General features: G+C 40.2%; 2 protein-coding genes across 2 annotated transcripts; both read left to right on the forward strand.

Annotated features, from left to right (window-relative positions):
- Positions 1-11,912, forward strand: ppp2r2ab (protein phosphatase 2, regulatory subunit B, alpha b). Its single transcript, XM_085279080.1, has 10 exons — positions 1-333; positions 2,097-2,165; positions 4,780-4,877; positions 5,097-5,262; positions 5,775-5,887; positions 6,237-6,414; positions 7,041-7,205; positions 7,358-7,527; positions 8,298-8,389; positions 9,428-11,912. Exons 1-10 carry the CDS (start codon positions 327-329, stop codon positions 9,705-9,707), a joined length of 1,338 nt encoding a protein of 445 aa, XP_085135206.1. The 5' UTR covers positions 1-326; the 3' UTR covers positions 9,708-11,912.
- On the forward strand, positions 11,773-25,606 carry bnip3lb (BCL2 interacting protein 3 like b). Its single transcript, XM_085279081.1, has 6 exons — positions 11,773-12,117; positions 18,824-19,049; positions 21,036-21,105; positions 21,443-21,546; positions 22,115-22,264; positions 23,188-25,606. The coding sequence occupies exons 1-6, from the start codon at positions 12,063-12,065 to the stop codon at positions 23,234-23,236; spliced, it is 654 nt and encodes a 217-aa protein (XP_085135207.1). The 5' UTR covers positions 11,773-12,062; the 3' UTR covers positions 23,237-25,606.
- The last annotated feature ends 1,453 nt before the right edge of the window (positions 25,607-27,059 follow it).

The following is a 27,059-nucleotide window of genomic DNA, read 5'->3' on the forward strand; positions in this document are numbered from 1 at the left end:
CTTTTAGTTCACGTGCGGAAGAGACTGTGGTGCGGGGTGGGGAAGAAATGACTTGTGGGATGCGAAGTAGCCGGCGGCAAGAGAGGCAGAGGAGGTTGATTGACACACAGAGAAACGTCAGGGAGCGTAGCGGGAAATAAAATAAGGAGAGTTATAAAACATCCAGCTTTACGGTTAATTTAAAGCCTCGCAGACATTTCGATCTGCGCACACAAACAGCGGATACCGAGCGGAAGAAAAAAAAAGTTCAGATCCCACGAATCAGCGCGTGGGAGTGGGAAGCAGGATCGTGACTGACTGAGGCAAGCTCCACTGTCTGTCTCGTTATGGCAGGTAATTGACTTTAACCGTTACACATAAAATAATATGGACGGGCTTGAGTCTTTACAGCGAGACCCCGCTCCTAGGAGCTCTTAGCTGCGGTAACTGCGAGATTTCGCAGTCGAGTATCGGTTTAGCTAACGGTAGCTAGCTAGTGCTAGCGTTAGCTAGCCAGCTAACTCAAGTGTCATCCTCCATCTGGCCTGCCCTTACCGGCTAATGCTAGCTAGCTAGCTAGCTGGCTGTTTACCGGCCCGGGACCATTTTCGTAAGCTAACTGTGCACGCCGTATATGCTAGCTATCCCCAAAACCTCAGTGCTCAGATTTTTAGTCTAAGGTTGATTTTTTTTTTTTATTTCGAGAAGATTAAACAAATGCCCAGAAGGGCAAATTTTTCCTAGCATGCCGTAATTGGCTTCGCTCAAACTTTGACATTACCCACATGCAGGCTAGCCCTCCAGGCCCTGCTGCAGACTGAACAGTTTTTGCGTAAAATGAGTTAAAAGTCATCAGGCTTGTTTTTTTTAACACGCGCATGCTCGAGCGGAAAAACGAAGAAAAAAAAAAAAAACAACCTCAAAGCGAAAGAAATAAAAGCACTATGATCTAAACCATGACTCTGGCAGAAATGGGTTTATTTAGCGCAGTGTTGATTTTCAGTTCATTCATCAGCTCAGTAGTTGTTTGAAATCGTGTTGGCCTTTAGCTCCCCCCGTAGCCAGACGGGACTGATACTTGTAAAGGAAATATCTAGTGACATATTTGGTACATGCATTTGATTCATTAGGGTGGAGAAATTAATGACACTGCATGTTATCCTGCTTCTAAAACAGATTTTTGAGTTCATTTTGAACGCCTTTTTCTTTTCTGGGATCTTTGTCTTGCAGAAAGTGCAGGCACTGTGAAGCTATTACATTTTGTCCAGATCAGTACTTTTATGATTCAGTCCAGTGTGTGTGTGTGTGTGTGTGTGTGTGTGTGTGATGAATCCGTGGTGACTCATAGATGTCCTTCATTTTTCTTCAAAGCGCGTGTGTTTCAATGTTGTTAAAGACAAATCGGACCAGTTTCCACTTAACCAATAAGAGAAACGATCATCTGTGGAAAATATGCCAAACATTTTTGTTGTGCAATGAGCTATGCTGATGGAGAACCTGTTGAGGCAAGTGATTAGAAGTTATTATTGAATCAGACAGCAAGTTTTGTCTTGTTGATATAGATTTTAAAAATAAGAGACGGCATTAGGAGACCATCTGCCTCCTCAATTGACCAGGCCTAAAATAAAGAATGTGTAATTACTTTCACATCCAGACCATTTGCAGTTTAGTTGGTATTTGTGAGATTTGAACCAGACTCTGTATCTCAAAGTGAGAAACCACTACCAACTAATCATGGCTTAGATCTAGCATGTTTATATTTATTTAAAAATCGCCGGTTTCTACTTGTTGCTTAATGTGCCTGTGACCCAACAGTAATAGCTTTATGTTAATGTTAGTTTGGAGAAAAAATTACATTTTTATCTGTTTTCTTTGAGGCTAGAATTGCAGTAGTTGTGAGAGGATATGTGCACATCTGTGACCACACGCATTTTGTAAGAACCCTGTCTCTTTTAATTTCTAACATCTTATCAATTATCCCTTGCTGTCACAGGCAGCAGGGGACACTCAAATGATAAGTTTTCTTAGGAACTTGTTTACATTGTCCAGAATGTGAAATGTTATGTAATAAACCTGCCACCACCCAGAACTAAATATTTATAATTGTATTTCTGTAGGTCCTGGAGGTGACATGCAGTGGTGCTTCTCTCAGGTGAAAGGAGCAATCGATGATGACGTAGCTGAGGGTAAGTGATTTGATTAATTCAGACTAATGGATATTGCACAATTTAGCCATAGTGGGGTATGCCTTGGTGAAAATTCAGACATTTTTTTTCTGTTTCCTGTTGGCAGCATTATGCAAAATCTACCAGAGAGTGAGTCTGAGGCTAAGGCAGAATCGACAAAATATTGGTGCTGATGCAAATCCCGGTTTTTCTTTTCATAATTCAGTCATACTAGAAGCTTGTGAACAGACATTCCAAGCAGCTGTGGCCCCAGGCTTTTAGGAGACCACCAGGAGCTGACAAACTTTCCTCCTTTAACCAATCAATCTAGGGATGTGCAATGATATTTCTGTAAGAAACCTCCCCAAAGGGGCCCCACATGGGGGTGGGGGGTGCAGAGTACACCAGCTGTTTCAGAAACCGTTACATTGAACTGATCTAATGTTCCTCCTTTCCTGCTCAGACATGTGTGATGTAGTGATTATAAAGTCTGATCGGACTGTTTGCCATGGTAAAGGACTGTGCTTTTTAAGTGCCCTTCTAGTTTCCACTGAAGAGATGCAACCCAAACACTTGATGCTGCTCCTGCTTTACATTAAAGGCTTTCCATTGGTGAGTCACTGGAAAGCTCTTTTTGAAAAAGGCAATGCAGACATTTAGGTTGCTGCTGGAAACTCGCTACTGGGTCCTTCTGTACCTTCTGTACATGGATCAGCCACTAGATTTGGAGGTTTTAGCATTTTCAAGAGGAATGCTTAAAAAAAAAAAAAAGGAGCTGAGTCAGGCGTTTGGATAATTACCTGCTGATAATGCAGGGCCACTTGTGCTGTTCCATGCACTCTGTTCTTGGTTGCTCATTGTGGGAGTATCGTACTTTTCAGGAAAATTGGAAAACGGGACCTCCAGATGGCTGATGGACAAAAGCTCAGAGGCTGAAAGGATAAATCAATAGCTGTGAACCACTATCAGATGCTGTAGAGTGGTTTGCACCTCTGTTAGATGGGATTTTTGGTTAATTATATCATATTATAATCTTAATTTTTGTTAAATAATTTTGGTGATGTAGTTATATGGAAGGTGAGCATCAATATTTGTATTTAATTAACTGGTAAGTGAGTGAGCATTTAAAAATATATATTTAAGTCCGTCTTTCTTTATTGCCCCCAGTATTTTGCGAGAGCGCTGTAGTGTTACATATTGTTGAGCTTGTGGGTAACTTTTGTATCTAAAGAGTTCGTGGATTGTTGCAGTCTTTAAACTGTGTGGTAAGACTCAACAGCAATGGACTCCTATAAACAAGTCATTGATGTCAGCAAAGTAGGGGAAGGCCATAAAAAGATATGAAAACACTTCAGCTCATATTTACAGCTTTTAAAAAAAAAAAAAAAAATTATTTGAAGGAGGAAATTATGGGCAAATGTGGAAGTCAAAACAAGATTGAAGAGCAACATGACTGCATGTTTCCTTTTCCAAATGGAAATATTATTGCACAGGCAGGAGTTGCAGGAAGGTTTAGCTGAGAGATGGGTGGACTGTACAGCACTGGTGATATGAACTATGGGCCATCATATAGAAATACAAGAAGAGTTTTCTAGCACAAACTCTAAAGGCACGTTCGAAGGAAAAAAGGAGCAGGATTTGATTAAAAGAGCACTTAGTCAGATGTTAGGCATGTGGATGGAAATATTCTGTTTTGAGGTGGGAGGTCAGTCTGAGCTTGTTTTGCAGGCAATGGTGGAGGAAACAACTAAATAATAAGCTTATTGTGGAAATAACCTGTAACGTGACATGGCTATCACAGATATGAAAATGATGGATAATGAAAGTCAATATATATCCACACTGTATGCAGTGAAGTGAGAAATGTACTGTCTTTACTGACAGAACATGTGAAAGGATTGGGAGCTGTCAGACTGCTACAGAGTTCCACGTGAAGCATGTTGCCATTCTCTAGATGCCAGGTACATGACCATGCCTGGAGTTTTGCAACAAAAAACATACAGAGAATACCATAGTACTGATATAGTTATTTCACTGCTTTACAAGTAGCAGCATGCCCAAGCTTTTCAGGTCATTTCAAGTCGCATTCTAACCTTATTTTAGGATTTGGCATTTGTATTTTTGATGTCTTTACTTTAAAAATTAACCAAATACAGTCTGTCAGAATGATTTGCTTGGATATATTAATCCTTACTCTAGGCCTCAGGGACTGTGTCGTTAACAATGACCACTCGCTGCAATTTCTTGGAGCATTGTCTTTCTGCTCCAGTGGGCAACAAAGGGTTAAACAACTGTCTATGTGTGAGTGAGCTTCAGTGTATAAAGCAGCATACTGCTGCTGGGGGGGAAAGTGTAATTCTGTCAGAGTAAGAGGGAAAGAAAAGATGAAAACTAGGTTAGCAATCGTTTTCATTCTGCCCGACGTGCTGTGACATCCTCCTGCATCTTCAGGGCCACTTGCCTGTCTCCTCTCTGATTCTCACAAAGATAAATCCAGGGTTAGTTGAGAATAACTAAGTGGTTTCCTGGTGTACTTTCTGAGTAGTAGAGGGGCACATCTGTCTTGGTACGCCACTTTCAAAATGTTAAAATTGCACATGTAATCTTATGTCCTTTTTATTTTATTTTTTTGCAGCGGACATTATATCTACAGTTGAATTTAACCACACAGGGGAGCTGCTGGCCACAGGAGACAAGGGTGGACGCGTAGTCATCTTCCAACAGGAAATCGAGGTACAGCTGCGTCGTGGTTAACTTCTGCCTAGTTTGATTCCCACACATTTTAGAAAAGGTCATCCTCTGAACTTGGTGACACAAAGTCAGAACAATTATTCTAGTTTTTGGAAGCATGTCTGTAAACAAACAATAGTGGGCTTTATTTAAAAGATGGTTTTGTCTGTTTTCATACAAAAAACCCTTTAAACAAATTTACTCATCTCTGGTTCTCAACAGAACAAAAATCAGCCTCAGTTCCGGAGCGAGTACAATGTTTACAGCACTTTTCAGAGCCACGAGCCAGAGTTTGACTACTTGAAGAGTTTGGAAATAGAAGAGAAAATCAACAAGATTCGCTGGCTTCCTCAGAAGAATGCTGCTCAGTTCCTGTTGTCAACTAATGGTAAAATTCTCTCTTTAATTAAGCTGATGATCAGATATTTAACAACAGTCTGCAGTGAGTTTAATTTTGAATACAGGCATTAAAGAGAAATGAGTGACTCATAGACCCCGTCACACTTGACTCAGATGTGAAGAGAACTAGATATTAAAACATAATATTATAATTTCCTCCACAAGATGGTGAAATTAATGAATCTGCTTGTTAGTTAAGAGTAGTACTTTGTCTATCATAAAATTGCTACCTGACTCTTGTGAAACCACCATCGCATGTATGTAGACACCATACACTTGCATTTTATAGACGGCTCTGAGCAAAAAGTTCATTATTTATAGCACCAGGTGAAAAGGCAACTTTTTCAGAGTACAAACAGTTTAAGAAAGTCTGCTGTATATTGACTACATGAAGACCTGAATTGCTTTAAAAATCTCATAAATCTATAAGAAAATAACATTTCCATTTAGTGTGCCCGACAGTTGGTAATGTCATTTAAAATGTCTTTTTTTTTTCCACAGATAAAACGATTAAATTGTGGAAAATCAGTGAACGAGACAAGAGGCCAGAGGGCTACAATCTCAAAGAGGAGGATGGGCGCTACAAGGACCCTAACACTATCACATCTTTGCGGGTCAGTTCTCAAATCAACCACTGGCTGGTTCAAGGGTGTGGTTAGTCAGACAAACCAGTAGTTCTTTGGAAGCAAAACTTTTAAAACCTGGGTGTGTCAGAAGTTGGGAAGGGCTACTGGTTTGTCATCCTTTGCTGTTGCTGATGGTAAAAATGACTGTTATTACTAATCCGGGCTGTCTTTTTAGAACCTTGTGTAACCTGTTATTGCAAAGCTAAGACTGTGTTCTGTGTTCCTGTATAAAGATATGATGGTGCTTCTTATTTTCATCTAGCTAATAGCTTGATGTTGTTTCAAATCTGTGAAGAGCTTTGAGCCAGCTAACTCTCACTGCCTTTTCTCATCACAGGTACCAGTTTTAAAACCCATGGACCTCATGGTGGAAGCCAGTCCACGGAGGGTGTTTGCCAACGCTCACACCTACCATATCAACTCTGTCTCAGTCAACAGCGACAACGAGACCTACCTGTCTGCAGACGACCTCCGCATCAACCTCTGGCACCTCGAGATCACTGACCGCAGCTTCAGTATCCTTAGATGCATGCGGGCATGTTTGTCTGTGCACCTGACTTGCGCATTAACCTGTCTGTCATCAGCTTGACGTTTTTGTCCAACTGGGGGTGAACAGTGAACATAAAAGCATCATTATTCCTACACCTCAGCACAGACCGGCAGAAAGGTTCTGCCTCACTCACTCTACTGTGGCTGGTTTGCGTGTGTGCTCTCACCTCTGACACAGAACAGAAAAGATGGGGACTGAGATGTAACCTGGTCCATTGTTTTCTAAAGTCTTGCATGGAAAAACATAGCTGTAGCCATGTCCAGTGGCTAATATGACTGTCCTTTGTGGGTCTTCAGTGCAATGGGAAAACGGAAAAGACAAACCAAGAAATCTTGTAGTTCCATGAAAAAAAACATTTCAGGACCTACATTGGGTCACACTGTCCTGCAATGGCTCTGCAGAGGTCCCAGAGGGATAGTTCCTGCAGTTCCAGCATGCACACATGCAAGGTACAGGTTGCCCTGAAATGGCCCATTAACTCTTGTGGTAGTAAACCAACTGTAATCGCCCAGTTTGAAAGTCACTTCAGCTTCTTTTGGTAGGTGTCAGAGTATGAAAGACGTTATCCCTCCTTACCCGCATGCTCCTCAGATATTGTTGACATTAAACCGGCTAACATGGAGGAACTTACAGAGGTGATCACAGCAGCAGAGTTCCACCCTCATCAATGTAACACCTTCGTTTACAGCAGCAGCAAAGGAACCATCCGACTGTGTGACATGAGGGTTTCAGCTCTATGTGACAAGCACTCAAAGTGTGAGTACCTACTCATCATACTTTTATATGTCCCTTCTTCTACCCTGACAGGCAGATTAAGTACTGGATTTGTTATGCAAAGCACTTTCATGTCACAGTAGACCTTTTGGTGAACACTGCAGTTTGACTTTTTTCATCTTTCTGTCATCCAGTGTTTGAGGAACCAGAAGATCCAAGTAATCGCTCCTTTTTCTCTGAGATCATATCATCAATCTCAGATGTTAAATTTAGCCACAACGGACGCTACATGATGACTAGAGACTACTTGTCTGTAAAGATTTGGGACCTGAATATGGAAACCAGGCCTGTGGAGACATATCAGGTGAGAATGACAAATAGAAACTAGTGTGTGGTGTCAGGTTTACTACACAGTTATGAACAGTTATGAAACGACTGGCAGTAGGTTCATACACTGATGCCCTGGTTGCCACAGAATCTTCAAATTGTGGCGATTAATTTGTTAATAACTTTGTGATTTTGCTGCTAATATTTTACTATCAAAATGATTACAGATCATTTATTGTCATTATTTTGCATAGGAAATAATAGCATATAGATTTTTTTTCATTACTGGAATGTAATAATCTCAGGTGGGCGCTTACTGTTTGCTATGTCTCTCAGCTAGAAAAGGCTATAGGCATATTTTAGGAAATGTGATTGAGAGGTGATGCATGGAAAGAGGAAGGAGGATTGACACCTAATATTGTCTGATAGTGTCCACAGCCTGTTAAACTCTGGTTTTCATATTTACTCATTTGATTTTAATGTACTTTTAGTTTTTATTTTATTATATGCAGTGGTAATTCATGTCACAGTTGGACAGTGGCCATTCTTTTTTCTTTTTTTTTTTTTGCCCAGTCATTCCTGGTAATGTAATATAGTGGCCACTAGGGGGAACCCAACCCTGAAAGATAGGGTTACAGATAATGACAGGCATTTTAGATGTTCTTTTTCACAGATTCAAGCACCTTCTGCTACTTTATGGGGGTGCAGGAGATTTTGAATATTGGAGGTTTGTCTTTTGGAAGTCTCATTTAAAAATTTCTTATCATCATGTTTCTGCCCCCCCCCCACCCACAAAAATCATTACAGGTCCATGAGTACCTGAGAAGCAAGCTGTGCTCGCTATATGAGAATGACTGCATCTTTGACAAGTTTGAATGCTGCTGGAATGGCAATGACAGGTAAAAGGTTTGAGACACACAGGGGGTAAATGCAATAATAACACTAGGAAATTACATAATCTTTCAGGTAGCACTTTGTTTATTGCTGTCATGATTTTAAAGATTACACCCTGCAAGTTTTTTTCCCCCCACTCTTTCTTTTTGCTTGGTGCACTGCACATTTGGCCTCGATCCATCAAACCCTGTTTGTGTAGCACCTTTCATTCAGGTTCAAAGTGCTTCACAGATATCTGCCAAAGCTGATAAGACAGAACAAATATATAGTAAAACTAATAATATGCAATGATAAGCAATTAAAGATAAATTTAAAAAAAAAATCAAAGAAATGTAATAAAAATGACTTAAGTGCATAGAGATTGCATAATTTAATATATTTGAATGAAGAAACATGAATGGAAAGTACAGCTAGATAAAATGCAGTAAAAAGATAAAAATGATAAAAGGTAGGAAAAATAATATGCTATAATCATTGGATATAAATAAAATAAACCAACGCAATGGTACATAAAAATAAAAAGCTTTCAAAGAACAAGTGATAAAATGATTATTAACCCTTGAACACTAAGGTGCGGTTTTTGTAACACCATCACTGATGTTTTCTGTAAAAATATATTAAATATATACACAATGGATGGGATTTGTTTGTTGCTTTAAAGCTGATTGACTTTTCAGCCTCCGGTTGCCTATGTAACCCTATAACATATTTATTACCACGTCATGTGTCAGTCAGAAGTAGTCTTTATCCATTGGTAGACGATTCAGTGACTTGCCAGGTTCTGCCCACTTTGTATAGCCAGTGGTTATTTCACCCATAAGCCTGGTTGAAGTTATCCTTAACTTTCTTATGATTTCTGGCAACCACGTACCTGGGAATCACTTCTGATGTGTAAGCAGTTTTAGAGTTGTCCTCTAATTGCCCATCACTTGTAAACTAGTGGTGCACAAAGTTTAAACTTTATTTTCTAATGGACATTGTTTTTGGATAACTTGATTTGATGACTCTCACTTTTCCCACGTCTCCCCACCTACTCTGGGCAGTGTGGTGATGACCGGCTCATATAACAACTTCTTCAGGATGTTCGATCGCGGCCACAGACGGGACGTGACATTGGAGGCGTCCCGTGAAAACAGCAAGCCCATGCAGGTCCTGAAGCCCCGCAAGGTGTGCACAGGCGGCAAACGCAAAAAGGATGAAATCAGCGTGGATAGTTTGGACTTCAATAAGAAGATCCTGCACACTGCTTGGCATCCCCAGGACAACATCATTGCGGTGGCAACGACCAACAACCTCTACATATTCCAGGATAAAGTGAACTAATTGCAGGGTGAGCTTGTCACATCTGGCGCGGGTGATGTCATTTGTAACCACCCGCAGCCTCACAGCCTCATCCAGGGCCATCTGTGGTGGTAATGCCAACAACCAGCATCCCTGTCCGGCCCTACTGAGTGACCAGACTTTGCCACTAGATGTGGACAGAGGAGGACTTGCTTTTGCCCATCATCAGTCTGTCTGTGGCAGAGTGATGCCTGCCTTGTTGTTAAGTGATGTTGTGCCAATTTCTTTCTCTTCATCATCTTTTTTTTTTTTTTTTCTTTTGCCAACCCGCCTGCCCTTTACTTTTCTAATGTGGGTGAAACAAGTTTAATTTCCTTAAATTTCTGAATACAGACACACTTATTTTTATAAATATCCCGTCCCCTAAAATGGTAGAAAATGAAAAACCCCTAGTTTATCCCATTATTATCCTGTGCCATTGTAGTGTTTACTTTTCTAAGAAAAGTTTGACCTTTGTTTTGTGTACACTTTTTTTTTTTTTTCACAAATTCATCAGTTCTGCTGTCTGTTTTTGAGTGTCTTCACATTTCCTTTTTTTCATTAAACCATACATTCATCACAACTTGCTGCTCATCTTGGACACATCCAGGATTTTGAGAAGTACAGTGGTTTTTTCTTTTTTTTTTTTTTTCTTTTTTTTGCTGCTTTCTGGGGGTTGTTTTTTTTGTTTTGTTTTTTGTTGTCCGCTCAGATTTGGTCCAGTGAGATTTTTGTTCTGCTTGCTGTTTGTCACTGTGCCTCAAGCTCTGGTTGGCCAAACAGGCCCAAACTCAGTAAGAGCTCCTCCTTTGTTCTTTTTTTTTTTTTTTTTTTTTTCTTGTTTTTCTCCCCCTTGGGTGTGTGTGAGTGTATCGTGATATTTTTGTGCATCGGCTCCTCTTCCTCCTGTTTTTTTTTTCTTTTTTTTTCTTTTTTTGTTTTCTCTTGTCTTCAATAATAGTCAGGTATCAGAGAAGGCCTATTCAAAGATAATTATGATGGTCATATTTATATTAAAAAGGTTAAAGAGTCAACAGGTTTGTTCCGTCCTATTTTGTGAGAAGAAGCCTAACCTCGAAACGTGACTTTTTTTTTTTTTTTTTTTTTGAGGGGGGGATGGCTTTTTACCCCCCCAATCCTGTACCACAACATTCAGCTCAAGCTGCACTTCACAACAGGGAAGAACATCTAATTTGACACTGGACTTTGTTGCTGCACCAACTCAAGTATTTGGATGTCTGTGATGTGAGACTGCAATTTTTTTTTTTTTTTTTTTTTTTAAAGAAAAGATTTGAGGCATTACAGTGTTTAAACTACTGCAGACGTAACTGATACTGTAACTGTGATGGTGCAATGAGCCTCACAGAAGATCTGCAGCACTTGGATGTCTCCACACTCTATTTAAAAAGTGGACACTTAAGAGTATATTGATGCCTCTAGTAATGTATAACTACAATTTTAATCAATGACAGTGGGGGGAGGGGAAAATAAAGGAACTACTTTTTGCATCCTTGTGAATGCTTGGTTGTTGGTGGGATCTCATCACTGCTCAACTGATGTTATGCTAAGCGTTACAGCTGGATTATCACAGAGCATTGTTGTTGACCTCATTAAACTCCTTCAGTTGGTAAGGGGACTTTTTTTTTCTTTTTAAAGCTGTTGCCCCATCATTCACCGTGCAAGACGTACGTGTAGTTGCGATTAAGGGAATACTTGATGAACGTGATAAAATTCAGCCGCTGAAAGTTTATTGAAATCAGCTGAAAGGGTGTCCACTTGCTGAAAGCCGGTAATAAACATTCATCTGGCTCGTGGCTTGACCGCGTGTGTACGTGGGGGCATACACGTCCCGTCCTGCATGGCAAACGCAGAGCCCGTGAGCAACAAATCCCGATGCTTTAAAAAAAAAAAAAAAGAGAGAATTTAAAAAAAAAAAATACTTCGGATCTTCTGTTTTCCAATTATTGATGCACGTAATATCCTGAGCTTTTGTTTTGTTTTTTTCCGCCTCGTTATGTCGACTCGCCCTCTCTTCTCGCTTATCAACGGGAGGCTGTGATGTCATCACCCAGCTTCCCGGAGAGAGGGAGGGAGCGAAGGCGTGAGCGGGCTCGCGGGGAGACTGGCTGCTTCCAGACCAGCTAACGCTCGAAAACAAGCGACAGCTGTGCTGTAGCTTAGCTAGCTGCTGTCCCCCTCAACCCCCATCTTAAAGAAAAAAAAACAAAAGGAAAAAAAGAAGCACACGACTCGGGTCTATTCTCTTATTACAACTCTGAATGTGTGCAGCTAAAACACTGCGCCTTTTGCACTGACTCGAGCCTTTTATGCAACCCATCCTGCTCGCCAGGCACGACGATGTCCGACGCTAACACTACTTCTACAGACAACAACGGAGACTCGGGGCTAAACGGTAAGCTAAATCCTAACCAAACTGCTCAACTGTGACAGCTACCCGGTCTATATTCTTTCTAAAATAATTTCTGGATGTTTTTATAGTAGGTTTATTGCAGGGCTAACCAGTAATTTTGTATGCTTATGTATTTTTTTTCACGGCGAAGCTGCCTACAAGGGGACGGTTTACAGAACGGTATGTTCCGTGTGTTTATTGACACTGTTTGGGCCAATGGTGTTTTAGTTGTACGCGCGATTGACAGGATCCTAAGCCAATCAGCGATTGGTAGGTAGAACGTAGACGTGGGGTTTAAGCTTTGTCAACAAGGCTAGATCGAAAAAGTTCAAAGTGGCAAAAATGGGGAAATGCATTTTGGTAATTTAACCTGAATCGTTCGTGTCGTGGAAAGTAGCAAAAAGAAATTTAGAAGACTTAAGTACTGTCTTTAAGATTTTCGTTTGCTTGGATTTTTGAGGTTACTTCTGTCGTTCATGTAACTTTTTTCCCGTCGACATAAGTTTTTGTTGATAAGCGGAATTAAAACTTAATATTCTTTCCTTTTTTTCCCCTCTGGTTTTCATCTGCTTTAATTTATTCTGCCAAATAAATGTCTGTTTAAACATTTGCACTTTGTTTTTTTTTCTCTAAACTTTAGTTTCGTAGTTTATTAACTAAGTCCATTGGTATTTATAGAAAGATATGAAATAAATATTTTACTTAAGACCATTGTTTGCATTGAAATCAGAATACTTTATTAATCCCAAGGGCGAATTGTTTTGTTACAGATGTTCATTTATACAAATATGGAAAATCTCTAAATATATAAAAAAAATTCCAAAAAATACCCAAAAAAATTAAGTAAAACTAATGTTAAATTAAAATTAAATGTCCCAAAGTTAAACTAATGTTATGTACAGTATAGATGTGATATAAGTGGAAAAACACCTAGGTTTCATCAGGAGCATTTATAAAGTTTGATTTCCTGTGTTTGAATGAGTCTTTTGCTGAACTTGCCTCTATGGCTCTCCATCTTGTGCCTAACAGCTACAAGGGTGTGAAGGATTGTCCAGTATTGACCGCAACTTGGCTAGCATCCCTCTGTCTAAAACATGCCCTTAAAGGTGGTGTGATTAGAACGCTGACACTCCGGCTTACTTACTTGAGGGGGGGCTCTGCCTAGACAGCTTTTGTGATTCAAGTTTTACAACATAAATAGCATGCAATGACTTGGCATGCCATTTTTGGCCACAACGACAAGGGGACAGACCTTATACACATGACGAAAGAAATTGGTTGGGGAGGTGAGGAGTATGATACAAGAGGCAGCATGTAAGAACACAGAGGCTGCTTAATTTTAAGCCAAAGTCTGCTGGATAGGAAACAAACTTTCCAGCTGGTTTTCACACACACACATCATTTTGAACAACCAGTGGAGATTAGCTGCTTCTAAAAAAGGCTAGAAAATTGCCAGTTTTTGGTCACTGGATGGTAAATGTATTCCACCCGAGTTCATGGCAGACATTTTTAATATATATATTAGAGATGGCACGATACCACTTTTTTATGTCCGATACCGATACCATAAATTTGGATATCTGCCGATACCGATATGAATCCGATATAGTGTTTTTTAACCAACAAAACTGTTTTTTAAATTATCTTGCTGCATTTTGCAAGTCTGCAAGTTCATACTCAAGTTTAAAACAACAACTACACTAAAGCTATTCTGTTATACCTGTATACAAAAAAAATATTTCATAGTTCAGCAATACTGATCAATCTAATAAACTTAAACCTACACCATCCTCCCTATTCTGGTATTTTAAAGAGTACTTAGTGTAAATATTAAGCAACCTAACTAATAGGGTTCCAACTCCCAGCAACAACAAAAATAAATAAATAAAAAATAGGGAACCACCCCTCACGCTCCACCTCATGATGCTTAATCGACGTAATCAACCTTAATTTGATGCAGTGCGAAAAAAAATGCACAGAAATCAATTATTTTTCAAGAAATATTAAATAGATTCAACATCTTTCTTCAACAAAATTGCAGACTGCACAGATGGTACCTTCCCAAAGTAAAGAGTACTATAGCTTACTAGGGTATATATATTAGACTTAATAGTCACTATATACAGTAATTGACTTCTATTCATTTTACATCAAATTAAAACTTTGGGTGTCAGATAATTATTTATTAAAAGCTAGACATTTTAAATGAGAATAAGAAAGAAAAGTATGTCTTTGTGCCCCTTTTCCCTGTTCATGCCCTATCGGCCCCCCTGGCTAAACTTTGCAAGATCCGCCCCTGCACAGTTACCAGCCGTCAGCTACGTAGAAAAAGATCCTCGAGTAGAAAGTAATATTAAATAAATTCTAACAACAGCTTATCAAGCTTAAACGTTCTGCTGTTGTTCAGCCGCTGGTTTCCTCTTTCTGGTGCAAAGTGGGCCAAAAACAAACAAGAGAGACGGACTCGTGACAGAAAAGCCGATCAGCTGATCATTAAGCAGTTTCATGATTGAAGTAGCAGCAAGAAGAGGCAGTCGTTTGTTAAGCTTAACGCAGGAATGCTTTACAAACATTCAGAGATGGACTTACACACTTGCTTTACTTCTCTCGGGGATAACTTTGTCGGAGATGAAATGCCAGGTTGCTAGCGAAGCTCCACATGCTATCCAGACCACCGACAGGTCCCGCATGCCACAGCCGCTCTATCACGTGATGCATACTGCTCCGACGTGCTAAAGTTCTGAGGTGAGTTACAGCGTGTTGCAAGTTTTGTGAGGTGCTTTCGTGATATTTAATGGATCGGATTACATTTTTTATTTTTCTCCGATATCCGATCCAGTAATTTAGGTCAGTATCGGACCGATACCGATACGTAATATCGGATCGGTCCATCTCTAATATATATGAAACAGCCTGTTGAATATCATCTGCCCAAATTAGAAGATCAAAAAGAAAAAAATGTGGATCTTAGTGCATGTACTGTTTGTGTTGTCACAGAAAAACCTGTGACACACCTATAAGGACAGCTAGCCCTTGTGCTTATCACAAGGGAGAGGCCAGCAGTGCACTTTGTAATCTGATTCTTTTTAGGTGTTTTCTCACTCACACCAGTGTCATAAATATAGTTATGTAATCCCAGGGGTCTTGAGTCCCAACATGCGACCATGGATAAGCTTTAGCCTTAACATCATGTCTCACCCCTATGAACCCCACCAACAGCTGATGGCTGGGCCAGAATGTTCGGATGCATCAGCACCATGGTAACGTGGTTTTAGTCCACAGAGTGGAGACAATGGCCTGTCAACAGCAGCTTGGCTTGCAGTCCACCGTGTAATCTGCAGGATGAGTGTGAGTGCTGAGTCGAGGCCTGTTAAGAGGGGGGGAGGGGTGTGTGTGGGTGGGGTGGGGGGGCTGCACCCTTTGCTTTTAACTGACCTGTTGTCTATGAAATTCTATGCCACATGGTGTTTACATACTGTAATGGTAATATTTATGAGGACTTCTCCTCCTTCTTTTTTTTTTTTTTGGTGGAGTAGGAGGAGAAAGTGTTTTAAAGCTGCGTAAAGATTCCCCCCACCCCCTTCTCAAAATTCTAGACTTGGGTAATCTGCCCCCCTCTAAATTTGTAACTCATCTCTGACATGCTGTACTCTTTAGTTACCAGTTCATGTCAGACATCACGTACAAATGGGGACAGCGTCATATATCACAGCCACAGCACATACTGTACACTAGGTGCTCTTTCACCACAGGGCTGTGAAAATGACATTACTTTTTAACTTCTTCAACTGCCAGTTTTGGGCGCCCAGCTTGTCTCTTTCCAGGAAATTCCCCTCAGGAAGTGATTGTTGACATGCTCTGTCTTTGTTGTCTTGCATGTTTTTGCTTGGATTTCCTAGTAAAGGCCGCTTTACCTTAATCAGAGGGAATGCTGTGGCTTTGTCACACCCTGTACCAGCCATAAAACAAAAGGCAAATATTGTGACAGGTCGTGGCAGGATAACAACAGGTGCAATTTATCATCTGAATAACCAGTCAGATGCCAGCTGAGAGTAATGTCTTCCAAGGCTCCAGCTAAAACTTTGCCGCTTTCCCTAGTAGTTCAAGGAATCTGTCACCCTGTGGGTGGCAAAGAGACTTCTGTTGTCATAACAGACATAAATCGGTCAAATTCTGACTAATGTATGTAGACATGCAAAACTCAAAGATTAAAAAAAAAAAAAGAATAAATAATAATAATCAGTGGCTTTAAAGACTTCCCCGTGTCTATGGGGAAAGGCCTCCCAGACCTGACGTATAAGCACTTTCCTGATGACTTGATGGACTCAAATGGTCATTTCAGGTCACACTTGTTGTAAGTTTTGGTCACTCACAGCCCTGGACCTCGTTCAGACTTCTCTATTTAAATTATTATAATAATATCTTTTTGATGATGGTTACTTGTTCTACACTTTTACTTAGTACATATGGGAAAAAATGTTATGTCATTATAAAACCATTCTTTGCGTATGTTACTGTGCTTTCCATATTATCATGATTGTGGAGATAAATTATGATTTGAACAGGTTCTACAGGCTTATAGAGTGGGAAATTTGAAAGCTTACAGTTGATTCACTTCCTCTTTTTAAAAATGTAGATGATGGAAAAATTAAAGCCATCGATAACTCCAGTTTCGATAACCATTGAAACTGTGGAGGAGAAGGGAAACAGTTTTCCCTTCTCCTCAGGTTAAGAGCCTTGGTGTCATCCTGGACAGTTCGCTTTCCTATAAATCTCACATCAATAATCTCACCCGTTCTGCAATTCTCTTTTGCATGGTCTCCCCCAAAAATCCCTCCATAAGCTTCAACTGGTTCAGAACTCTGCTGCTCGCATTATCACCAGAACCCCCTCCTACCAGCACATCACCCCTGTTCTTCAGGAACTTCACTGGCTCCCTGTGAAATTCCGGATAATTTTCAAACTTCTTCTGCTCACCTTCAAGGCCATTCATAACCTCGCTCCTCCTTACCTTTCTGACCTGTTAACCACCACCTGTTCTGCCCGTTCACTTCGTTCTTCTTCTTCTATCCAGCTTGCTGTACCTTCCTTCCGCCTCACCACCATGGGAAGCAGAGCTTTCAGCTGCTCTGCTCCCAGGCTGTGGAACTCTCTGACCTCAGAAATAAGAAACACTGGTTCTCTCCCCCAGTTTAAATCCCAACTCAAAACTCATCTGTTCAAATCTGCATATTCACTGTGAATCCACTGTTTGTTAATTTTATCTTGTGCTTTTATTTTATTGTTCTTATTCTGCAATTGTTTTACTAAGTGTTTTATCCTATTGTAAAGTGTCCTTGGGTGACTTGAAAGGCACTCATAAATAAAATGTATTATTATTAGAACTGTATTTAATATGAGATTTCCTTTTAACAACTCTCATTTTTCTATATGAGGCTAATTAGGAGAGAGTTGATAGCTGTATGCTTCTATCAACACACAGTGAGTTGGTAACAAATAGTGTTTACGGTTTAGAACAAAACATAAATTTTTAATGGATAAAAAATGTTCTGGGGCATTAGGTATACCCATATATGATATATACTTTTATGGCTTGAATGCAATTCAAGCCCACACCAGACTTCCAGGTTTTTCCTGCAACTGTAACTTGAGAGCAGGTGAACTACCCCCATCCCATTTGAACAAAACTTCAACTATCCATTGTTGTTTATCTCTCTACGAGCAAAAAAAATTTGACAGTGGTCTGCTCTTTTTTTTCTCTCCTGCTCTCTATTGTGTGGTCAGACCTGCTGAGCTGTTTCCTCATGGAGAGCCTGCTTGAGGTTCCTCTTTAGCTCTGTGCAAGCCAGTAACGGGTATAAACAAGTTTACTTAGAACCAGCAACAACTCATTACTGGGCACGGCAGTGAGTTTCAAAGCCTAAGAATGCTTAACTTTAATCAGGATAGTTAATGACCTATCCCGCACAGCTCTAGGATCTGGCCTGTTAACTGCAACCCATCAAGGTTTAGGGTTGGGTTTTATTTCATTCACAAGCTAAAAAGGCACATTGTTGGAAATTTACATTTTAAACATGTCCTGTCATTGTGTCTGGTTCGTTTGTTTGTTTTAAAGTCTGTAATTATTTTATAAAAAGTGGTGGATGTTAACTTTTTAAAAAACAATTTGGTTAACTGTTTGATAACCTGAATACTTGTTTTCAAGTCCATGCACAGGGAAGCATGTGCACGCGTCTCCCTTTTTGAAAAGCAATGCAAAATTTAATCTAATCTTTAGCTTAACACATGTCCATAGAGTCAACTGGATTTCTAAAAATAGAAGCTGGCTCATGTTTATACAAGAAGATTTAAGATAACAATGGTTCTCTTATCACAATATAAACAATCTTTTTGTTTGTAATTCTAATAGAAAGAAAAGATCCAAGAATATTTTACTGTTATTTTTTTGCAAATAAGTAAAAGACCAACAAATGGAAAGTAAATGGTGTTTCTTAAACTATAACTTTGGCCATTTAAACTCAAAGTTCTTGTAAATTCAGAAGCCGCTAGTTTTCTATCTGCTTGTTGCAAGAACACATTTTATGAGAGATTACAGTTAGCCTAGCAGCAAAACTCTTCTCTGTTTGAGTGAAGATGTTTTAAAATGAAGCTTTAACTCACATCAGAAAGAAACAAATACTGAATAATATTTCTGTGTTTTCTCCCTCAGGGTCCTGGGTGGAGTTGGAGATGAACAGAAATCACCAAGCCCAGTCATTGTCAACAGTTGACTCTGTTTCGGGCCTGCTGCCGCTCCCTCAGGTGGAGGAAGAGGAGGCCATAGTGGGAGGCTTGGAGCATGTCCCATCCTCTTCTTCAATCCACAACGGAGACATGGAAAAGATCCTTTTGGATGCCCAGCATGAATCAAGCCGCAGCAACTCGTCCTGTGACAGGTACTTTTATGAACAAACATCGCTCAAGCTCCTCCGTATATCTCTAACCTATTCAGTTTATTCTTAACAACAAAGTTTCATTTTTAGTGCAAATATTAAAACTTTCAGAATAAAACCAGCTTAGTTGCAAAGCTTCCTGTATTCCCAGATCTGTTTGACATTAAACACAGATTAGGACACGGGAGTTTAATCACGATCAAGAGTCAAGAAAGTCATTGGTTCATAAAGGTCTGTATTTATAAAAGATTTAGTCACATGAGGAAGTTGATTCCTCTCCAGCTTTTTCCTGTGATTTTTCTCTCAGTGTAAAGCTACATGCTTCAGAAATGCAGATTTAAAAAAATAAAAGAAAATTATTTTTTGCTAAAGCCATATGAATTGCTAAAATAAATTTATGCATATTTATGTTCTTATTACGTATTATTCTTAGAAGTTAAAAACTGGAAACAGTTAGCTTAAATTGCACAATTGAAGCCCTTTTTACACTAACCTAACAGGCAGCATGTATTAGCAAGTCAAATGCCTCTGAAGTAATACTGGGTTTTGGCTATGATGACCTTATTTTCACCTGATTCTTACCAGTGACATGCTATGACAGGGAATAGTACTCGATGAAGTGTTAGCTCACTGTGCTAACAGCCTATCAGATGTGATATCTTCAGGGCACAGTGTAAACACACCTGTCACCTGACTAGCATGATGGTGTTAAACCAGAAACTATGCTGCACTTTTTTTTTTCTTCTATTGTTTTTCCTGGCATATATTTATTTACAAAACCAGCTTTTATCTGTGCATTTTGGTGTGAAAACCCTACAACCCTTGAGAAAATTGCTTTTAGGCTCCATTAAGACTTTGTGCAACATAAAAACTCTTACAAGGTGTTAAATACTGGGCAGTTTGCTTCTAAAAGCTCGTTGGGAGCGGCTTCTCTGTCACAATAAATCAGATTCAATTCAGAGTTGAAAGGGTCTCAGTCGACTTGCTTCTTCTTTCCTTAGCAGACTTCACAATTTATCTGGCATGTAAGCAACAAACTGACCCTTTGCCCCACAGCCACATCGTGTGCTTGTGTGTAATGCTCAAAACTGTGATAAAAGGGACCTTATCAGTCCGCTGTCAGCAAGTCACCTGAGCACGATTTCAGATATTTGAGCTGAGAGCAGTGTATCAGCAAACCGCTCAGAAATGATCAGGGACACAAGCACTTGACATATATTTTGTCATAACACTCTCAGAGCAAGGCTGGTGTCATTTTGCTCAGAGGCAATTAGGCAAGTGTTTTCTTTACTTATCTTTCTGAGATGCTTTGCACACATTTCATCAGAGGGGTCAGAGTGAAGGAAGAGCAGCACTTTAAAGGACTTCTAACTCATAGCCAATAAATACAAGCTACAAGTTGGCATTTTAATCCTGTTATTCATATTAAGTGATTCATTTGTTTAATATTTCACAGATCCATGATGACGATGCATTTATAGTGCTTGTGGTACGGCAAGGCGGATGTGCTGTGGAATAGGCTTTAGTGGTATTTGTTTATAGATTGTGTGAAGTACACTTTAATATTGCAATACCACCCAAACCTGGGGGCTTTTTTCTACCCCAAGGTTAAAATAATATAGGGAGCCTTCATTTTTGGATTTTGTTGTCTTGGGTCATACAATCCAGTCCAGCCTAGTGTTGCAATGTAAACTAATGCATAAAGACTGTGTATTGCTGTGTGTCAGATCAATTTGATAAGGATCCGCCAGCTGGTACTGGTACAATAAATGCTGATAATAAAGTAATATTTTTTCTGTATGTAGAACACATTACCACAGCATATATGCGCTTTTGTACTGCTTTGATAACTGGTGACGCAAAAACATGTACATCACTTGTTCACTTTAAAGTTACATGAGGGAATTGTCAAATTGTTGTTGTTGTTGTTATTATTATTATTATTATTATTATTATTATTATTATATTTTTTTTTTTTTAAAACCACAGCCCCCCACGACCTCACTCTCCCCAGGATGAGGGTCAGATCATCTTTGACGCGGAAAGAAGAGACAGCCAGGTAAGACGTAAGCATATGTATGCCTATCATATGCTTCATCAGTCTGTTGCCATGGCAGCTTCAACCACTGGCCCTGGAGGGGGATGACAGCCGTTGCCTGCCTTTAGTTTCCATGGAGATGGCTGCCACACCCAGTGTGTATTTCTGTATCGTCTGCACAGCCTGTCATCAGCATTATAGTTTTACTTATGTGTTTTCCTGGTGTCAGACATCTGAAAACATGGCGTGCACATGCTCAAATATTCCAAACAAGTCTCGTTTGTCCTGACAGACAGGTTGTGAGGGTCCTAAAGGCTGCAGGCTTTTATTGCTAAACTACATGTTTTTATGCCTTTAGTCTGAAGAGGATGTCTTGGACAAGGAGAAGGACATGGACATCTTGATGAAGGATGCAGATTGGGTTGCAGACTGGTCTAGTCGACCGGAAAACATTCCCCCCAAGTAAGTCTGAACTCTGTAAACATCAGCCTTCTGCGTGCAAATGATCATGCTCAGCTGCTTGTTTGTGCAGAGAAAGGAAATGATCATTATGGTAATAAAGTCACTCTAAAGAACAAATACGAAGCCAGCTGTTATAAGGTGTCAGCTCTGATGCTGGAATAAAAACTATATATTACTTAAACCCTTGAAAACCTAAAGGTTTCTGTAATGTATCTCAGATAAATGTGCACAACATCTGTGATACAACCTAAGATCTCATGCATACATGACACATCTCTTTTAATTGGTACCAGCTTCGAAAATGCTGTGGGATTAAAACTAGTTGATTAATCACTTAGTTTTCTTCACATCACAGTGTTTTTCAAATTGCTACTTTTTTCCAACACGCGAGGTGTTTTAAGGTGTGCAGGTATAAAACAAAGAAAAGGTGCAAACTCTTACCCAGAAAGAGCTTGCTTGCTTCATATGTGACTGAAAGTTATGTTTACAGCTATATTTACCTTTTATTGAGAGGCATTAGGTTATGAAGCAACTGTTCTGCATCTATAATGCGTCTGTTTTTAAACAGGGAATTTCATTTCCGGCACCCCCGACGCTCAGTAACGCTCAGTATGAGGAAGACTGGGGCCATGAAGAAAGGAGGCATTTTCTCTGCCGAGTTCCTCAAAGTCTTCATCCCCTCGCTGCTGCTATCACACATCCTCGCTCTGGGGCTGGGGTAAGAATCAAACACCACAGACCACCTGTGCAGCGTGTGTTATGTCTAAAGCAAGACTGACAGTAGTTAGTGAAATTTGCTCAACTGATTTATTGATTTATTTTTTTAAATGTATGTCAAAAAAGGATAAAATCTTTAAAAAAAAAAAAACATGTTGTTGTACATAACCCCAGCAGGGGGAGCTGTATAACCACAGACGAACATCAGCTGCAACCACTCTTTTGTATGTTGGCAGAACAGCTGCAGACTAAAAGGCTGCACACCTGCTGCTTCATAGTGACACTCCCAGGGGTTCCATGTGATAACACATGGTACAATAATCTTGGCTCCCCAGTCAGACACAATCATTACACAGCATTAATACTTCAGACATCATTTGCTGAACATGATGTGGTATTCAGTGGGAGATATTAACGAACCAATCATATTGGGGGGGGGGGGGGAATATGTCTGCTGGGCATTTGCATTCAAACTAAAGGGTTGGTTTTAGAGCGAAATGTATCCAATGCAAAACAGTATTTAGCATTAAATCTGCAGATTAAGCAGTCATTGTGGCTTGGCAGTCTCCAGGAGTTGCTTTGGGAAGTTGTTTAAAGCAGTAACTAAGTAACGTTATTATAATGGGACCCTTGAAAGCTATAGTTCTAGCACTGTCATCTACCTTCCCCATAGAGTTCAATTCAGTTTGACTTATGTAACACCAGTAGTTTTCAGTCTCGTGTGCAGCTGCTTGTTTCATATAAACTGGCTCTCCCAAGTTTGGAACCACTGGTTTAATGTCCACTTACTTTCAATGGATTCATTGAAAGGTGACAGAGTAATTGAGGTACCCCTACCTCAGATCGGGCTTTAGGCACCTTGCCTAGCTCATTGATTAAACCACCACACCCAGTCGTGTTTAACGTCATTTACCTTCTTTTCAGGGTCTACATTGGCAAGAGGCTGACCATGCCACCCACCAGCTCTTTATGAGAATGAACATGAAGAAAAGTGCCTCAGAAGTGGGCAAGCGTCAGAGGAAGTTTTTCTGTCGTGAGAAGAATGCTTGTCTCTCCTTCCTGTCCTGCTTGCCCCTATTACCCCTCCTAAACCCTGAGATATGACATGTTCTCAAGCAAAGTGCATCCTCTTCCTCCTCAGCCTCCCCTCCTTCCTGCCTCTTGTTTTGTTTTTGTTTTTTTCTTGATCTACTGTTCTTACTGTCTGTTGATACTCCCCCTACTCTTGACCTCCCCAATATCTTTCACTAATTTGCATAAACTTTTCAGAAATGAAGGTCATATTTCCTTTTCCTCATCAGTTGGAATGTTTATAATGCATGGGTTTCCAGGGAGGGTTGCAGCATCAAACCAAACTCTTCTTCTACACATGCTGTTTTAGTCCCCTTTTGACTAACTGACAAGGAGGGAGGACTGTTATAGAACTGACCAGAGATTGTGCCACCTGCAGGTGTAGCCCAGTACTCGACCTTGGAAGCAAATTCAGACTTGGCTACGCAGACTAAAAATGTGACCATGCCTTTTTCAGAGTAGCCATTTTATTTAGATTATTATATTTTTTTTTAAAATAATTTATTTTGTAATGATGGTGGTTTACTGAGAAGTTTTAAATAATGAAAGGCGTTTCCACAGTGGCCAACCCATACCGCAAGCTCTCATGAAATTCACTGGAGGAGTCTGGCTCTGTCTGCCGTTAGATTTATGTGACAATATGCAGTTATGTGCATACGATTGCATATTTTGCTTGGTGACAGGAACTGGAATACAGGTTGTAGATGGAAAGGCAGGCAGCGCGTCCCATTCGGTGTGTACACGAACAGTATTTTACATACACCAATATGGTTGGGTAACAGTGGTGTATGTTTCAGGAAAGGTTCAGCTGTCTGTCCAAACTGTGAGCGTCCAAGTTGTCCTTTCAGTGAGCCTCCTGGTTTCTGCGGAGCATAACTGATCATTTCCTGCATGTGTGGTGTTTTTTTTTTTTTTTTTTTTTAAACTCTAGACTGGGCTGGACTTTACGCGATTATAGTTTCAAATTAGTGCACGCGTTGTATTGTTCAAAGGTTCGATACCAAAAGGCCTAAAAGTGAGATTTTGATTTGAGATTAAAAAAGAAGTTAGATATTTTCTTTGAGAACATTTTTGAGTGTTTAGAGGATATCTCATGAAACAAGTTACTTTTATACATGGAAATTTACTTCCAAAGATTTTAGAGCCATTAAGGAAAATGATACAGCCAGCCGTGCTTCCTGACACTCCAACAGGTTTGCCAAAACAAAAAACGAGGAGAATTAACTTGACGCTGCAGATGAAGGGATCAATTTGGATAGGCAGAAGGTACCCAGTGGTTCTCAATCTATCTTTCTTTCGTGATGCTGCAGCAGCTTCTGACTGACTGGAGGAAAGTTTGTGTAAACACAGGCTCTAATGTTAGGACGGCTGTAGCATGCATGGAAAACTTTATCTCTGAAGCTGATCAGTTTGTCTGAGCCAACCTGGGTCCAGATGACTTGAAGTCAGTTAGCGTTTCTGCAGAGTTGATTTGGAGTCGATATGCACTCCACCTGCAGTAAATGTTTTTTATTTTGTAATTATTTTTAGTCATCGAGGAGTAAGCTGAGTGCTTTTAAGTTTTCTTCCCCTTATCCACTTGCTCCGAGTCTACTCTGTTGATGTTCGCGTATCAGCATATAGCACCACAATGAGTTCCTGTAAGTCGCCACACAACACGTTTGCTTTAGCTTGACCGTTTCTTCCCGTTTATGACACAAAGTCAAGCATAAATGCAAAATGTTAACAAGGACTTGTTGCCTTTTCAAAAATGAATTTCATTGTGAAATTTTACGGTACAAAAGAATAACATACAAAATCTTAAAGGATACGGGGACAGTAAAATTTGACTCCTCATCATGCATACAAGCTGATTCAAAGACTGGCTAAGAACCACTTGCGGGGTGTGGATGTTCTCGTTTCAGCCACAGAGATACTAATGTTTTTCTTTCTGCCTATGTTTGTATGTGCAGCATTTGAAAGTGGTAATCCTTCTCTCCTGTGTAGTTTGTTTTTGAAATGTTTTTGTTTTTTTTCTCCTCTCTTGGTGTTGGACAAAGATTGTGAACGCACAGGAGTCATGTTGGACCTGGATCATGATTTAAAGTGTGAAAACAAAAGACCTCCATTGTTGATGGCAGGGCCTAATGTGAATAGAAATGGAAGGAGCTGAAAGACTCGTGGTATGAAAGTGTTTATTGTAATGCTACATTTGCTTTAATCTCTTTTTTCCCCACTACATTGGAGAAGATAATGGACATTTTCGTCATTAAAGATTACCTGAATGAAGCAATATGATTGTACTTCCTTTTTCTTTATCTTGAAAGTTGACAACCTGAAGTTTAAATTTTATTTTCGGAAAGAGGAACCACCTTGCAGTTCTTACAAACCTCAATTGAATATTCAGATAATTTTCAACTGCTTTGTTTTGATGTTGGCTTTGCAATATTTAAATTAATCTTTTGAAGCTGTTTAAAGTAGTCTAATCACCCAGTCACATGGCAGCAACCTACTGCATTTAGCCTGTACATATGATCAGGACCTGCTGAAGTATAAACTGAGGATCAGACTGGGGAAGACAGGCGATTTAAGTAACTTAAACCAGATGGGCTGGTCACAGTATCTCCGAAACTACTGAGCTATTGAACAGTTTTTACAACCAAGGCAGGTAGAAGGGCATATCTGAATGCACAATGTATTGAACCTTGAAGTGGATAGACTACAAAAAAATCTATACCAGAAGTTTGGAAAAATGTTGGCTGGTTTGAGTCTTGATCTCTGCTGTGATGTTTGGATGGAAGGGTCAAAATATAGCGTAAACAACATGAAAACGTGGACCTGCCTTGACGTTTCAGGTGTAATGGTGTGATGCTATAATACCAGCCTTGGTATTTGGTGAGCATCATGTAAATGTCACGTCTTACCTGAGTATTGTTGCCGACCATTTCCATCCCTTTATGACCACAGTTTTCCCATCTTTTGATGGCTGCTTTTAGAAGGATAACGCAACAAAACTCACGTAATCTCAAGTTGTTGAACATGACTATGAGCTCACTTTACCCAAATGGCCTCCGCAGCCATCAGATCTCAATCCAATTGCGCTGCGGGACTGTTTTGATCACGCGGACTGGGAAATGTTTCACGTGGCCGCCAGAGACATTGATGAATACACAGACTCAGTCTGTGGATTTATCAGGAAATGCGTGGAAGATGTCGTCCCATCCAGAACAGTCAAATCCTTCCCAAATCAAAAACCCTGGATTAACGGAGATGTTCGCGCGGCACGGAACACCGCCTTTGCCTCCGCGAACACATCGGACTACAAACACGCACATTACCAACTCCGGAAGACGATCAAAGCAGCCAAACGTGAGTACAGGGACAGGGTGGAACAACAGTTTGACAAACCTTCAATACCATCGTTCCCTCGAAGCTGGACAGGAAACTGCAGGATCTAGGACTGAGCAGCTCCCTCTGCAGCTGGATCCTTAGCTTCCTGTCTGACAGACGCCAGGTGGTCAGACTGGGCAGCATCACCTCATCCCCCGTCACACTGAACACTGGTGCTCCACAGGGGTGTGTACTGAGCCCTCTCCTGTACTCACTCTACACCTACGACTGCACAGCCACTAACAGCTCCAACATCATTGTGAAGTTTGCGGACGACACTACAGTGGTGGGTCTTATCACCAACGGTGATGAGACAGCTTACAGGGAGGAGGTCAGCGCCCTGACCCACTGGTGTC

The sequence above is a fragment of the Mchenga conophoros genome, linkage group LG7, assembly GCF_057382185.1.
Source record: "Mchenga conophoros isolate Kocher_MC1m ecotype Shallow Benthic linkage group LG7, M_conophoros_male_GT1.1, whole genome shotgun sequence".
Classification (NCBI taxonomy): domain Eukaryota; kingdom Metazoa; phylum Chordata; class Actinopteri; order Cichliformes; family Cichlidae; genus Mchenga; species Mchenga conophoros.